This window comes from Phocoena phocoena, chromosome 9 (assembly GCF_963924675.1).
Source record: "Phocoena phocoena chromosome 9, mPhoPho1.1, whole genome shotgun sequence".
NCBI classification, from domain to species: Eukaryota; Metazoa; Chordata; class Mammalia; order Artiodactyla; family Phocoenidae; genus Phocoena; species Phocoena phocoena.
Window position 1 is genome coordinate 98,478,491 of NC_089227.1, and position 16,804 is coordinate 98,495,294.

At 44.6% G+C, this 16,804-nt stretch overlaps 1 protein-coding gene across 1 annotated transcript in view; it reads left to right on the forward strand.

Annotated features, from left to right (window-relative positions):
* Window positions 1-16,804, forward strand: part of CNTNAP2 (contactin associated protein 2) — a 2,069,520-nt gene that overhangs the window by 1,888,671 nt on the left and 164,045 nt on the right. Inside the window, exon 19 of the mRNA XM_065883648.1 lies at window positions 13,473-13,709. Within this exon, the coding sequence (XP_065739720.1) occupies window positions 13,473-13,709 (237 nt within the window). The remainder of the gene's footprint in view (window positions 1-13,472; window positions 13,710-16,804) is intronic.

Here is a 16,804-nt window from a genome sequence, read left to right on the forward strand (position 1 = left end):
GAATCCTTAACTCTGAGCATTCACAGCATTTCACATGCAGTGCAGTCCATCCCGGCCTTGGTCTCTCTCCTGCTTCCAGGAGCTGCTTTTGCAGTTCCCTTTGTGTCAAAGGACAGGGCAGTGAGCAAACCACCGGGCAAATTTGGGTGGGGCATGTCACAAAGCACCCACAAGTGCTTCCTGGAAACCATTCCCAGTGTTCTGGAAAGTGTGTGTGTGTGTGTGTGTACACTCATACATAATTTCTGGGTAAAATATACACACACATAGTTACATACATACTTTCTGAAAACACACACACTCATTTCCTGGAAACCATTTTAAGGTTGATTTTCTATAAATGTAGAGAGAACTATAGATCCATATAGAAAACCTTTTGCAAGTATTTTTAATTTATTTCATATAAGAATAAACTTATTTCACACAGCCATGAATAAATTTATTCTTTTTCCACAGATGTGGTGCAAAAAGAGGGGCATGCTTGAAGAATAGAGAGAAAAAATATTAAAGTAAAATTTTAGTTGTCAGTTTTGTAATTGAAGCCATCTCCTCACTTGAAAGTATTGTTCTCATTGAAGTAGAAGGAAAAGAGGAACTGGCAAATGGCCCAAAATGTGAATTTCCCCACACAAGTTACAAGCATATACAAGATTTCAGGAGGGCTCTTGCTGTGATGGGGGCATGTGAGATATTCCCAGGCCAGGACAGGAACCCACGTCCCCTGCATCAGCAGGCGGACTCTCAACCACTGCTCCACCAGGGAAGCCCTCCTTTCTCCTCTTCTTATTTCAACTTCTTTCTCTTTTTTTTTTTTCCTTCTTCCACCAAAAGGCAGACAAAATATACAACTATTATATACAACTATTTAATGACAACCTCATTTTCTGGAACTCTGGATAATTCATAATCCTGAACTTATCTTTTAAAAACAGTGTACTGATTGCCAATTATTTCTTGGCTTCTTTGAGGTGAATCTTTGTTTTTTATCCCATATTTTATCTTCTACCCTCAGAAATTATAGATGGTGATAGAAATACATTGCCAACATGTCTAAGATTTTCTTTGCAGGGAGATGGTAGGGGTTATACTCTGAAAAAAAATCTGAATGTGGCCAAACTGGTCCATGAAACCATTAATCCATTCATTAATTAGACAAGTGTATATTAAATACATAATATGTGCCAGGTGTTGTGTTGGACTCTGGAGATATAAAATCAACTAAAATGTGGTGTTTGCCCTCAAGGAACCTTTGGTCATCAGTATACATATTTGTCAATTACCAGTTGTAGTTTAGCGTGAGAAAGCCTTTGAAATTACTGCATTTTGAATCTGTTTCACAGGAGAATGAATGTTTTAAGTCCAGTTGTCACAGAAACAATTGGTAAGCCTTGCAAAACAAAGCCAGGGAGGTCATTTGCAAACCAGAAAGGCAGACTCAGCATAAAGACAGCTCCTGGCCTGGGGAGGAGCCCAGTGGCCTTTGGGTGCCCACTTCCGGATTCTGTGTGGCATCATTAACAGTTTTCAATAAACATCTTTTTTTTTTCAAAAGGCATAGTGTGGCCTACCTACTCAACATCCACCAATACTGTGAGGTCTCAGATAACTCTACTGGGATATAACCTAGCTCTTGAGTTGCATGAAGTAGATTGCCACTAGCTTCTAATACTTCATACATTCATGGCTCATTCAAGACAGCAACCCTAGACGAGTTTCTTTAAATCACTCTGTTTACGTAACCATCAACATTGTCCACAGGAGGCCGCTTCCCATCTGATGAGTGAGAGTCCATTTGTGATAGTTGACCCACATTAAAGCTGCCTGTACAGTGTGGCATGTTCTCTAAGGATGGCAGATAGTTTGAGGATGGTTTCTGTTGGTTGAAGGACAGTTCAGGGCTGGGTAGAACATTTCAACATATCTCAAGGCTTATTAGCATACCAAATAAAGTAGCCACATAGACAAAATGGCGAGATAAGGAGGAATAAAAAGCAGTCATTCCTTTTACCTTCCTTGGTCAAGAAAAATAACTTGTTTCAAAAGATATACCCTGCTTTAATTATAAAAAGAATCATCAAATGGGAATGGCTTTGGATTTCAAGAAATATATATGCGAATGTCTCAAATCTTACAGTCAAGCACGACCTTCGGGTGTGGATTTTTAAAATCAAAATAGAAATCATTTTAATATTAACAAAAGGTTATCATAAGTATTAGGACATTTGTGGATTTTCTGGTCGTTCTTTTCTATTAGGGTCTTAGCTAGTAAAGAAAACAGAATTTTATCAACTTAAAGAGTCAATTGTATTTTTATGTTTGGGGGTAATAAACAATCAATGGTTACCTGATTGTTTCCTTTTAAAATTCCCAAACAAGGGACTTCCCTGGTGGTCCAGTGGTTAAGACTTCGCCTTCCACTGCAGGGGGTGCAGGTTTGATCCCTGGTTGGGGAGCTAAGATCCCACATGCCTCGCTGCCAAAAAACCAAAACATAAAACAGAAATAACGTTGTTAACAAATGCATAAAGACTTAAATAAATAAATAAATAAAATTCCTAAACAAGAAGCTGGTAAACAAATCACTTTGTGGACAGTGTTGGGCAGGTTACTGCCCAATATCTGTTACCTTATCTGTAAAATTAGGATGATAGCATCTATCTCCAAAATGCTATTAAATTAAATTAAATAATACATAAAAATTGCCCTTTGTGTCTGACACATAGCAGGAGTTCAGTAGAAGCTCATTTCCTTATGGCGTGTGAACGTGTATCTGGCTCCAATTCAAAAGTGTACTCACTGAATCAACAAACTTCCAATGAGTGCCTCCGTTCACTAGATTTCGTGGCTACAGCAGTGAATTATAAACAGTGCTCGTCTTCAAGGACCCTGTGGTTAAGAATTCTATTTGGCTCTTCAGATCAGCTGAGCAGGCACGAAAATATGGGATGTGTAGTGTTACGTACAGAGCAAGGAAGAAGCAACTTGCTACTTAGCAAAGAATGAATAGAATCAATAGAATGTTCCTTGTATCTGGCACAGGCACAAATTATGCAAGTAAATAAATTTACAAAGAAATAATTCCTAAAAACCGTAGCTCCATACCAAACGATGAAGTTAGCAGAGCAGAGGTAAAGTGAGGCAGAGACATTTGATTGGGGACAACTTTGCCTGTTAAGGCTATTCAGCCAATTAACCAATCTGTCAAAATATGCTCCCACTTACTAAGTCAATAAAAGGGAGAAAAAACAGTAGAAATTAAGAACATCTGTTAATCTGTAAGTCATTTAATTCCTTTGGATACCTTATTCTCGTAACACTTTCATTAATAAACTTCTCTTTTAATTAATGATTATGTCTAAGTTGATGGAAGATCATTTCTCTCAAGAAGCCCACTTTACAAAGGGAATGAGACTAAAAAAATTGTCAGCTAAGGAAGGTCAGTGCAGATCAACTAGTTAAAGAATATACTGTTGCTATAAAAAAAAATTCAGATTCTATTCAACTCAATTCAAAAAAATATTTATTGTGTATTTGCTGGATGCCAGGAGCTGGCTGAGGTTACCAGGCCAAGTTCTTACCCTAAAACGCTCACACTCTAGTGAGGATCCAGATGTGTAACTCAGGCATTCAGCTCCCAGCTTCCTCGCCCCTTCCGTGCCTTCCCTTTCTCTCCCCTCTCCTCCTTCCCAGGATGAAAGAGGTGAGGTGGGCCCCCTACGTTGCCTGGTTATTTGCAAAAAATCTTTCTACATGGAAATATATATATATACGCATACATGTATATATAGCCTCAAGATGGTTTTCTAAAACTATCTGTGTGTATATAAGTATCTGTGTCTGTATATACATTTTTCCCAGAAATGGGACAATATTGTGTTACTGTTGGTTTCTTAGCTTGCTCTCATATGGTTTCAGGAATTAGTCTTTGTGTGTGTGTGTGTGTGTGTGTGTCTGCATATACATATATATTATGTGTATGTGTGTGTTCATCGCACAGAAATGTGGTGAAATGTTAAAAGTTAGGGAGTCTGGATATGTAGGATATGGAGCTTCTTTGCACTAATTTTGCAACTTTTTAGTACATTTGAAATTATTTCAAAGTATAGGGTTCTTCTAAAAGTTTTGAAAACAAGTGATTCAAGACCCTTTGCAGCCTCCCTTCTGCCTTCTTTCCTACCGGCACCTTCTGCCAGCTGTCCCTTGACACTGGATTAGACCCAACACCTAGAGCAGTAGAGCTGGAGGGGTCCATCGATTAAATGCATTAAGTTGGAGTCATCCCAGGAAATATTGAAATATACCTGAAATATACCAACAGGCAGGCCTTTCCCCAGACCAATTAAGTCAGAATCTCTGAGAGTTTGCCTCAGACAAATTTTTCTAAAGTACAGCAAGGCTGCAACGTTCTGACAGAAGTTCCTGAACCCCATGCCGTTCCGCTCCTCTGTGCTTTGTTCACGCTTTCGTCCTCCCCAGGAACACCCTTGCCACCTTGCGAGTCTCGAGTCTCGCAGCTATGTGGTTGTTTGTCGGTACCCAACTCAGGGTCCCCTTCCTAGCCTATCATCCAGACCTTCCCTCACCCACCCCTGAGAGAGCCCCTCTCTCCCTTGCTGTTGCCTCCCACACACACAGTCTGTGATTCTAAATCTCAAGCTCTGCTCTCCTGATGGCCTCCCAACCAACTGCGGACTCCCTCCCGGAAAAGTCTCCGTATGTTTGCTCTTGTTACCAGCGTGGGCCTAGCCTAGAGTAAGAGTCCAAGAAATGTTTACCAGTTCAATGCGAACAAGGTTACATGCGTTGGACTGAAGTTATAACATAGAGCTGGGAGGGCACTTAGAAGAGCTCTGTACACTGCATGGGGCTCTTAGCAAGGAGCTGATGCTTACCCTGACAGGAATAGTGAGTAAGGAATAGAATGGAAGGGAAGGGATGAGAAGGAAGTGGAGGTGTGAAAGCCAGTAACCCAATCAGGCAAGACCACAAGCAGAGCACAGGAGACGCAGCTAGGAAGCAGCAGGTCCAGATAGTGAGGGTAAGGAAGGTCATTCTGGGGCCTGAGTCATCATCCAACACAGAGCCTAACGACCCTGAGCACCTCAATGGATCATTTTGAGTGAGTAAGGAGTGAACTAATTTTTATTTTTTTTCCTCAAGTTTGGGGGGTTGGGGTCATGAAATTTTATTTAAACTATTAACCCTCTCCCCAGAAGAGTGCATACACACTTACTTACTTTCACCTGAAGTTTCAGAAGATTTACAGATTTTCTGAAATGTCTCTAGTGACCCCCCCCTCCAAATGATACCCCAAATGTTAAGAAAAGGGATGAAATTTAAGTTTTGGAGTGAAATGCTCTCCTCTCCCTCCAATCCTTTCACCAAACTGCAGCCAGAATGATCTTTTAAAATGGCAAATCAGATTATGTCACCTCTACTTAAACCCCTTCAGGGCTGCCCATTACTTTCTATACAAAAAAAATCTTCAACATGCCACTCCCTTTCTCACCCGCCTCTTCCTGCCACTTGCCCCCGAATTTTAGCCATCCTGACTTTGATTGCATTGGTCCTTAATATTCCCTCCTTCCTCAGGGCCTTTGCACATGCTCTTTTCTCTTCCTAGAATGCTTTCCCTACCCCCAAATCCCAGTTAAATCTCATTCTCCCTCAGTAATTAACTTAAATATCATTTACTCCCTGTTAAATATCTAATAGCTTCATGGCTTAAATTTATTATATTCTTTCAAATATAATAAATATTTGAAAGAAAATATGGGAGAGCCTGGGTGCTAGCCAGATCGATATGGGTTCAGTATTTAAGATGAGAATGATTTAAAGTCCAGCAATTCAATGACTTGCCTGACCAGGGTCATAGAGCTACTTGGTGGCGACATCAGGACTGAAACCCACACCTCTTGATTCCCGCCCTCCGCTTGTACCACGTTAATCCCTTATAGACGTCTCAGCTGAAGCTTGCTGTGGCATCCTCATCTCCCTTGCTCTCCCCAAAACACTCTAACCTGTTAACTGCCATATATGCCGGTAATGCTTAGTAACAGCTTCAGGAGCTTGACCCTGGAAATTCTGGATGCAGACTGTCTTCCTGTTTAAGACTCTAGTAAATGTGTTCAGTGCTGTTGGCTCTTAAACTCCAAGTGAGAAGGCCCCCTGGCTCCTCCATAGTCAACTCATAGAACATATAGTTTATTGATGTGTTTCCAGTAATAAACTTTACACCTGTGTCTCATGGGTAGCACATACCATTCAGGCTAAATGTATGAGATTTTTCTTTGGTATTTTTCTCCTTTGTATGGATTCAGACACTTGAAATTTATTACACACAAACTGACCTGGCAGTGTGCCCTGACCTTTAGAAAGAATGGTGGGAAATGGCTGCAATAGACATGTATTCACCTGTGGAAACAGAACAAGTAGAGAGGAACATTAACCCTTCTGCGTCCAATGTTGTTGGCCCAAAATGATGATAGTAAATTAAAGAAAACAGCAAACAATCAGAATTTTAAAAGTCAGGAGGGAAATTCAGAGTGGTACACTTGGAGAGAAAAAGCAGATTTTGCCGATACAACGCCAGGAGAGAAACTGGTTGTATTTCAGGATAGCGGGGCCTTGGGAGTAGAATAGGAAATAAGTTTAAACATAACTGAGCCTTGCAGGTTGCCCTGGAAGGAACCGGGCCTGATTCAAAATCGGGAAACATGCAGAAGGGTGACGTCCGAGGTCTCTAGGAGCAGAGCTCCATAAAATTCACTTAACTTTTTTTACTCGATGACAATTAAAAAACAGTTAATGAGAGTGATCATTTTGATCACTGGAATTCAGCCATGAAAGAGTTTAATGACCCGAGGCTGGGGCTGCCGTGTCTGTTCTGCAGAAATTTCTCCTAAATTTTATAGAGGCTGAACAGAGCTTTCAGGATCCAGGGTAACTGGGACAATGTAGAAGAGAGCTTTGGAAGGCAGGAAGGAGGAAGCAAAGGAAGGTTTGGTTACAGCAGGAGCTAAAAAGAAGGAAGCCTGCTGTTATGGACTGAATGTTTGCGTTCCCCCACAACCAAATTCATATGTTGAGGCCCTAAGCCCCAGTGCTGTGGTTTTGGAGGTGGAGCCTTTGGTGGTACAGTCAGCATTCATGCCTGTAGGTTCCACAGTCATAGATTCAACCAAACATGGATCAAAAATATTAGAAAAAAAAAAAATCCAGAAATTTCCAAAAAGCAAAACTTGAATTTGCCATGCACCAGCAACTATTTGCATAATGTTTATATTATACTAGGCATTATAAGTAATCTAGAGATGATTTAAAGTTTTCAGGAATATGTATGTAGGTTATCATACAAATACAATGCCATTTTATATAAGGAACTTGAGCACCCAAGGATTTTGGTATCCAAGGGGGGTCCTGGAAGCAAACCCCCATGGATCCCGAGGGATGACTATAACTAGGCTTAGATGAGGTCATGAGGGTAGGGCCCTTATAATGGGATTAGTGCCCTCAGAAGTAGAGACCAGAGAGCTAGCTCGCTCTCTGCCATGTGCACACATGGCAAGAAAATGTGTCTGCAAGCCAGGAAGAGACCTCTCACCAGGAACTGAACCAGCCAGTGCCTCGATCTTAGATTTACAGCCTCCAGAGCTGTGAGGATAGATTTCTGTTGTTTTCAACACCCAGTTATGGTAATATGTTATAACAGCCTGAGCAGCCTAACACACCTGCCAAGATGGGGGCTCAGTAAAGGTGGTGTGCTTGAATGACTGGGTCAGTGACAGTGGGTGAAGGCAGTTCACACAGGCTGATAGACCAACTGTGAACATCTCTTCCAGCTCCATCATCTCTTAGTGATGCCACATTGGCAGCTTGAAATTAGCCAAGGCGGGAGTGTTTACGCCATGGGAATAGGCGGACACCACAAATCAGGGTTTCCCCCCAGGAGAGCCAGCTGTGTAACGTTTACCAGCACACTCCTGGATAAGTTAGATGAAAGCCTTGTGAGAACATGGTTCCCTGGGGTTCTCACATTCACAGTACACCTTAACATTTGTTGTTGCTGTTGTTTCTGCTTTAACTAATACACAGTGGCACTCTTCAATTATCTTTTACTACCCATCCAGAGTGATTCAGCATTTGTAGACTCTCCTGGCAAACCAACCATCATTTAAAGCATTGTTTCTATGGGAAAATAGTTCCAAGTTGCAAGTTACTGACTTTGAAATAAACTTTTGTGAAAGAACCCATCTGTGAGTTGGGGACTTTCAATTCTGGGTCCTCAGGGGGAAGTTAGAGAACAGAAAGAATCATGTCTATTTAAAAAATATAGGTTGCAAAACATATCCTAAGTGAAAAGACAAAAGGAATAGAATTATAGAACTTGGAGGAGAAAAAGATGAGCAGTTTAACTTCAGGGGTGGCTGCCAGCTGTGTGTTTTTCCACTGTGAGCATCAGGGATTTGGTTAGACAAAGGGGAGGATACCTTTGTGGTACTTTTCTAGGATGTATGGTTTGTGGAGTTTATTTCAAACATTTCCAAACTTACTTCCACAGTCAGGGGTAATTTACATATGATCCATTTTGAAGACCAAGAAATGGTTAAGACAAGGTTACTTGTCTGCTTCAAGACACCTGTGGCCTTTATGATCCTAAGTCTGGCATAATGTATTGCAAAATTTTGAGATGCATAACTCAACAAATCTCCTTCATAATATATCTTAGAAGAACTAGACCCAAAATTTCTCATTTTTTTATCCAAAAAAATTAATATCAAAAACTAAACTCTCTCATATTAGTATTAAACCTTAAATCAAGCATTCGAAATCAACTTTTTGATCATTTAATGGGGGAAAAGATGTTATTTGGGGCTTGTGAAGTAAGCATTATTTTAATTATTCATTCAGAAGGGATGGGAATATTACTTTCCTAAATGAAATTGCAGTACTCTGATTTGGCATTTCCTTAAAAAGATCTGAAACAATGAAATAACAGCTGTAATTCTGCCACTTGGAACCTTAAATGGCTCACAGCACTCCCAGGCCCCGCTTTGACAGTTGGGTTACAGTGTGGTTTCAGAGCAACATTTTTAAGTGTGGTATATCCCTTCCTCCAATACTGGCATGAATCCTTAAAGCTTCTTAACGATGGATGACTCTGAAATACACCAGAGGTATTCTCTATGGCATATTTTTTATTTGTTTATCCAAAATCCCTAGCTTTCCAAATTTCCCTTTATGATCTGCCTTGGAAGGATTGTCGCCAGTTTATCTGAGAAAAGGGTTAAGTTCTCACCCAGACAGGACCGCCCAGCAGCCCCACCGAGTGCACTACCCTGCCTCCGTTCCAGCTCCCAGCACCGCAGACTCTGTGTCCCTAAGCGTCGCCTCTTACACGTGCTGATTCTCAAGACCCTCTGAGTCGGACCCTCTGAGCTAAAATCTGGGGCTGGGCCTGAGCACCAGCATTTTAACAGACTCCCAGGCCTGTTGAGAAGTGCTGTCAGGGACTCAGTTCTGCCCTCTCTCTGGGAGCAGAATACCTGGGGAGAGCCTGGCCCAAGGGAGCTTAGGATCTCACCGGCGATGCGCTGCATCTGTGGCTCAGGCGCCTGTGGTCTCCTTGGCTTTACCTGCTTCCTCAGCCTCTGCTGCTCAGAACCCCCACCCCTCCCAGGCCCAGGTGCTGCGCTCCTCAGTCTTGAGTTTCAAGGGCCCGATACGTTTTTTTTCTCCCTGTGCATCCGCCCTGTCTGCTCGCCTCTGGCTTGTTCAAACCCTCCAGCCTTGATCTCTAGCCTTCCTCCCTCCCTCTCTCCAGGCCCCAGGTCTACCTCTTCTCTCCTGCTTGGCCCAAACCTGTTCCAAGATGCTGACCCCTGCATCCTCTGGTAGATCCTCTCTGCTGGCAAAACACACCCCTTGGTGTCTTTGCTCTAGGCGGCCTGCCTGCCTGCTGTCCCCGAATGCTCCCCGCCCCACCAGCTGCTAGACGCTGTCACATCAGCCAGTCCTAGTAATGTCCGTCTGTCCCACTAGGATCTGAACTACTGAGGGTAAGGATCACCTCTGTCTCCTTCACTGTTTTCCCAGCAGTAGTGGGAGCCTAGTGAGTCTTGTGTGAACAACTGATACTGTTAAAAAAAAAAAAAAAAAAAAAAAAGGAGCGTGTGAATTTCACCTGAGAGCGCGATGCTCACATTGCAGACTCTCTGGCCCCGAAGTTTGTCTGAACGCTGCGCCCTCAGCTAGAAAGTGGCTTGTCTTCATCTTCACCTTTACATAGCGACCCGCCTCTGGCTCTTCGGGCCCCGACTGCAATGTCTTTTCACTTGGGAAGTCTTCCTGGAGCCCTGGAGACAGGTCTGGTACCCCTGTTGTTCCAAGTGCCCCTTATATAAACCTGATCCTGTACTGAGCACACTGCCTTCTGATGATATCCGTTAGCCTAAATTCTCCTCTAGATCAAGAGCACCTTGAGAACGAGGATTGTAACCTCAGCACCCGGCATAGTGCCGGGCATGCAGCTGGTGATCAGTTCCACTCTCTTTGCTGAGAGAGTGGAAAAGGCAGCTCAGGATCCTCTGGGCAGTAAGAGGGGGTTCTTCTCACATAACCTACCAAGTAAACCACCATAACTCTCACCACACTGTGTTCAAAGTGTCGATGTGTCTCCTCTACACCTGCCACTGGACGTGAAGCTGAATCTGGCCTCTGTACCCCTACACCGAATTAAATCTCAGAGACAGAGTTTTGGGTGAAGTAGAAAAGAATAGCTTTATTGCTTTGCCAGGCAAAGGGGGCCACAGCGGACTAATGCCCTCAAAACAGTGTGTCCCAACCCAGTGGGGGTTTGTGAGGAGTTTCACAGTCGAGGGGCGAGGTTGCTGATAAGGATGAGGGTGCATGCAGGGCCTGCATTCCTTCAGTCCAGAGATCATCTGGTGTCAGGTGATGATGGAGAGAGCATCATCAGGTAGTTACATCTTCCATCTGCTGGGGGCCTTGATTCTGCAGAAGAGCGCAAAGATATTGTTTTGTGTATCCATCGAGGGGGAACCAGGACCCTGCCCCAAGGCTGCGCTATTGTTTCTTGACTGTTCCTCCCTGGTCTCTGCATCCCCTCCCTTCCCTGATCAGCAGTTGTTTGCACCTGCGCTTTGGAACCCAAGGAAGGGGACACAGAAAGTCTTTTGTGCCCAGGAGCCCCACAGGGTCCTGCTCAGTCTCAGACAGAAGACTCTTTAAGGGCGTTGATGCACTTGCTGCACCTTTACGTCCTGGCGAGTCGTGCAGTGACTAGCATGGATTAAGTGTCTGTTTAATCCTGTGTTTCCCGGCGAAGACACTCTAGGCATTTTGAGGACAATTCTTAATTGTGTGAGGCAGCCCACATGTCACGAGACACCCAGCAGGCTTCACCCCCACCCACCAAATGCCAATAGTACCCTCCATGTATGCGCACGCACACACACACTTGCAAAAGCCCTTGGGTGGGGGTCCAGGAGAACAGTACTGCCCACAGTTGAGAGCTTGTCGTCAACTGACCTCTTCACCACAGCTCAGTGGGAGGCAGGACGTGGCAGCCTCTGCAGCAGTGCCGGGTGGAGTGCATGTGATCATGTGAGGTGGGGGTCAGGGCGGCGTCTGCGGCCCTCAGTAGAAAGGGGAAACCCATCTTTGGAATGTGACTAATCTTTTTTGGACGCTTATCAGACATTCCAGGCGCCAGGCTAAGTATCATCCGTGGATTCTTTAACCCTCACGACAACCTGAGGCCCCAGGTTCCAGAGAGGGAAGCTGAAGCTTAGAGTTTCAAGCCACTGACCAAGTTAGCAGGGCTGGTCAGCCACAGGTGTCTGACTGCAGACCCGGAATCACCACACTGTACTGCTGACTCGCCCTGTGCTTCTTTAACAAGAGCAAACCTCAAAATTCCCAGAGGAAAGGATCCTCTTAAAATCGGTCCTCTCCTATTCATTATAACGTAGAGCGGATGTTTCACAAAATACACTCTGTGTAATGCTAGTTTAGTGGGATGCCAAGTCTTAAGAGAGAAACGGGTTCCACGGGCAAAGAAGTTTGGGAAATGCTTTCAAGGGCACGTGCAGAAGGCAATGAAACAGTTAACTGTGAAGAGGCCAAGCAGACCTTGCTAGCGCCCCCAGCCTTTCACAGGGAGTCAGGAGGTGCTTTTAGAACATGGAGCAAACAATGGAGAAACTGTAGCAGGAGCTTATCTGCCAGGCAATGATTAAAAACTAATTAGCATTGATTAGGCCACAGGAAAAAACTGTTGAAGGATGGGTGACCTTTCTTCTAATTTCTTAATAATAATAATAATAGGTACTATTTATTATGTGCTAATTACTTTAATTATCTTTTGTAATTCTCACTGTTATTACCTCTCTTTCACATATAAAATGCTGAGGCCTAGAGAAGCTGGTGAAGCGACTTCTAAGGCCACATAACCAGTTAAAGGCAGCACCAAATTCGAGCCCAGTTACCCCTACCTTCATGTCTTGTGATTTCTGAAGACTAGACCCAAAGTCTCCCAGGACTTCATCAGGGTTTCACCAAGGGCTTTCCTGGGTGAAAATCCAAAGCAACTCCGATCTCTCAGAAGATGCCCATGAGTTCCTTGAATTAGTGGTTCATGTGATACTGTTGCAGGAAGGGGGACCCCTTCCAGGACCCGAGAGTGGGCTCTTGTCTAACACTCGGAAATGAATTGTCCAAGGAGACACATGTACCGACAAAGCAAGAGACTTTATCGGGAAGGGGCACCTGGGCAGAGAGCAGCAGGTTAAGGGAACCCCAGAGAACTGCTCTGCCACATGGCTCACGGTCTCAGGTTTTATGGTGATGGGGTTAGTTTCCGGGTTGTGCCTGGCCAATCATCTTGCTTGGCCCGTATTTGGTCTGACTCAGGGTCCTTCCTGATGGCGCGCGCATCGCTCAGCCAAGAGGGATTCCAGCGCGAGGGATTCTAAGAAGTTGGTCGTCTTCTCCGGGCTAGTTTTCCACAGCACCATGTTCTTTATCGGGACCTCCTGTGTGAGACAGCTCAGGGAAGCGGGTCTGGCCGAGGTGGGCGGTGTCGGTCAACAGTTCCCTAACAATGCCACTGCCTTTATTCTCAGAATCTCTCTTCAACCGAAATTAGTTATTTGGTCTAAGTACTAAACGTGAAACTTTTTTCTGGTATGAGTTAACGTTTCTCAATTTAGCTCCTACGTTTTAAGTTGACAGACTGCTATACTCTGTTACACTGCTTTTTTGGTTTTGGTAGCGTATCCGTGTTGATGAAACAACGTCCGTCTGCATAGACGTTCCCTTCCTGGAGTCGGTCCACCCTCCGGGAACAGCCTTAGCGGCCACGACAAAGCTCACCGTCTACCCAGGTTAAATGGTTGGTGGTATTAGCCTCGGACTTCTCACCTTTCCATTTTCTCTTTCCTTTTCAACAGATGTGGGTGCATTTTTTGAAGAGGGGATGTGGCTGCGGTATAACTTCCAGGCGCCCGGGTCCGGTGCTAAGGAATCGGGCAGCAGGTCGGAGAACTCCCTGGACCCGCAGAACGGGGCCCCGGACCTGGCCCGCGAGGAGATCTGCTTCAGCTTCAGCACCACCAAGGCACCCTGCATCCTCCTGTACGTCAGCTCTTTCACCACCGACTTCCTGGCAGTTCTCGTCAAACCCACCGGTAAGGATGAGGATACCTAGACTTCTGCCCTTCAGTGTTGTAATATCGGGGACCATCTCCAAATATACACTAAGCCAGGAGTGTCAGTGCGACTGAAATAGGCATCCTATTTTAGAATATACAAATGGACTTACTATCTTTCAGAACAATCGGAGCAGTTCTAAAGCATATAAACATGCCAAACACTGAGTCCATTTCCTCTCTGAAAACTTGAGTTCTATGACACTTGGAGTTTTAAGATCTCTTTTCTACAAATAAAAATATTTAGGTTTATCAAGGAGCAAATGTCTCTCATTTCCCAGTGAGACTGTACAGGTTGGAGACACGGAGGCTACCTCTCTCATGGTCTTGCTCTTTAATGACTGAAGCTCTGCAGCCTTTTTTTTTTTTTTAAACATCTTTATTGGAGTGTAATTGCTTTACAATGGTGTGTTAGCTTCTGCTTTATAACAAAGTGAATCAGCTGTACGTATACATATATCCCCATATCTCCTTCCTCTTGCATCTCCCTCCCACCCTCCCTATCCCACCCCTCTAGGTGGTCACAAAGCACTAGCTGATCTCCCTGTGCTACACGACCGCTTCCCACTAGCTATCTATTTTACGTTTGGTGGTGTACATATGTCCGTGCCACTCTCTCACTTTGTCCCAGCTTACCCTTCCCCCTCCCCGTATCCTCAAGTCCATTCTCTAGTCGGTCCTACAGCCTTTTCTGACAGCTATTTCAGTGTCGTGGCATCTTAAAGATCAAGATTTTCTTCTGTGGGAACTAAAAATTATTATTATTAACCCAATTCAGCTTGAGTGGTAATAAAATAGTAAATTCTTAAACTTCTCTGGGCAGTGCTCTGTCGGTTTAAAAGATGGGTGGGAAAAAAATGTTCCTTAGGACTCTTCCCTTTCAGAAATTATTTCTGAAGAAAGAAGCTGAAAATCAGACAAAGATTCAGCGTGAAGATGTTCATCATAGTTTATAGTGTTATTTATGAAAGTAAGAATTGGGAAGGACCTAGGAGTTAAATTTTAGGAAAATGGTTAGTAAAAGAGGGAATCACCATTTTATGGAATATCGTGTATCCATTAAGAATAATATTTATGAAGAGTAATTAATGACACGGAGGACACTTTTATGTAATATTATATAAAACCAAGAAAAGGCATGATACAGCCTTGACCGTACGATATCAGTTTAGCTCTGTAAAAGCGATGGACAGAAAAACAGCAGTAATGTGAGCGCAGAGTATCGTTGTTTGTTTGCGCAGTTGACTTGTCTCTGCTGGGTAACGCTCTTCCACGCATGTCAGATGCTCTCAGTGATCCTGTCCCTGTTCTCACCAGAAAAAAACAGTTAAATCAGGAAGTAGGAAAGTGTACACCCCTGCTCTCTGGAAGCTCACCTGTTAAGTTTCTTTCTCCTGCATCAGATTAAGTAGCTGTTCAATCCATCGATGTTCTCCACCCTCACGTCCCAGCCTCGCCTCAGTGGGCAGTGGGTTCTCACCTCTAGCTCGTCAAGAATGTCAGGAACATGCCTCAGTAGATGCTGTATTGTCTGCTCCTCAAGCCACTGCCATGTTAAAATCTGGTCCCAATTCTATCCAGTAACTCTCGCCCCCAAGCCTGCACCGGCCCCTGTGAGCACCCACGCGTGTGTCTGTGGGCCTTTGTCATGCTCAGGGGTTTTGACTAGTCGTTTCCATATTAATGTCTACCATGTAAGGCTGCCCGACGCTGTGCTAAGTGTTTCACATGCATTAATTCCCAAGAGCACACACTCTATAAGGTAGAGTCCATTCTTACCCTCTTCCTGCAGGTGGTAGACTGGAGCGCAGAGAGATTCGGTGATTTGCACCCTCAGCTGGTGATGGCACAACTGGGGTTCCTGAACCCAGGTGTCTGATGCTGGACCCAGAGTTCTCCACTGCCCTGCTTGGAGACCTCTAGAACACTCGGTGCATTTGCAAAGCATGGACAGTCGGTTTCTCTCTAATTATTGCAAGGCCGTCCTCAATCGCTAATGAAAATTTGGCTTTTTCATACTCCAAATACTGCATTTTTTATGAATTGAGATTTAAAGCTAGAAAAACTTGAGGAACTCATTGAGGGAAAAGACATCAATAAGGACTAAGCCAAAATGTCATTAAAATAAAATAAAAAGTGTTAACTAAATGCCCTGGCATCTCTTAAACTTAACATATTGGAAGCTGTATTGTCCTCCCTGCTCCCAGAACCAGGCCCCTCTTCTTCTGACAGTGCTACCACTTCTCAGACACCAGAACTCACAGCCTGGCCTCATTCATGAGCACTCCGTCCTTCCGCCTCTTGCAGGCCATCCAGCCTGACAAGTCCTGTGCGTCCTGTTCTCACCATGTCCTTCCAGAGTATCCCTTCCTTTGCTTCCCCACTGCTACTCTCCTGGCAAATGTCTTCTGATTCGGCGCTTCCCGACATTGCTGCTGGCATGGCAAACATAGAATGTTATCTTTGAATGGCACCTGGGCAGATGCGTGAGGTTGTGTTTGGGAGGCCCCCAGCCCAGGGACTCCAGCAGGCCTTACCTCCACAGATCTGCCAAGTCCTGAGGGTAGCCGGGCTCCTGGCACCCCATGACCCCACCGTGGGGTACCAGTGCACCTCAGCGCGTCCCTGGGATGCTCTGTCCCGACCGTCTCTCTGCTTCCAGTCACCCTAACCTTGCCCAGCCCAGCCAGAGTAGGTCTTCCTTCACACACAGTGTCCCTGTCGTACAGCCAGGAGGGCCTCCTTCCCCAGGATCAGGAGGACAGATCCCGAGTCCCAGCAGCTTCCAATCAGGACCCACCAGCCTCTTGAGTGAGAGCTCGGAGTGCAGAACCAGAAAGTCTGGGTTTGACTTCTGCTTCTCTGTTTGCAGATTGTGGGATCTTGGGCAGCCGTGAGCCACTCCGAGCCTCTGTCTCATCATCTGTTACATAGTGTCTCCCTCAGAGCAGTGCTGTGAAAGTCAAATGAGTTAGTAAGCGTAACACACCACACACACACACGCACGCTGTATGTGTGTGTTAGCGGTTATTATTATCCAGAGCCCATGATTTAATCTACGTTTTGCCGCACAT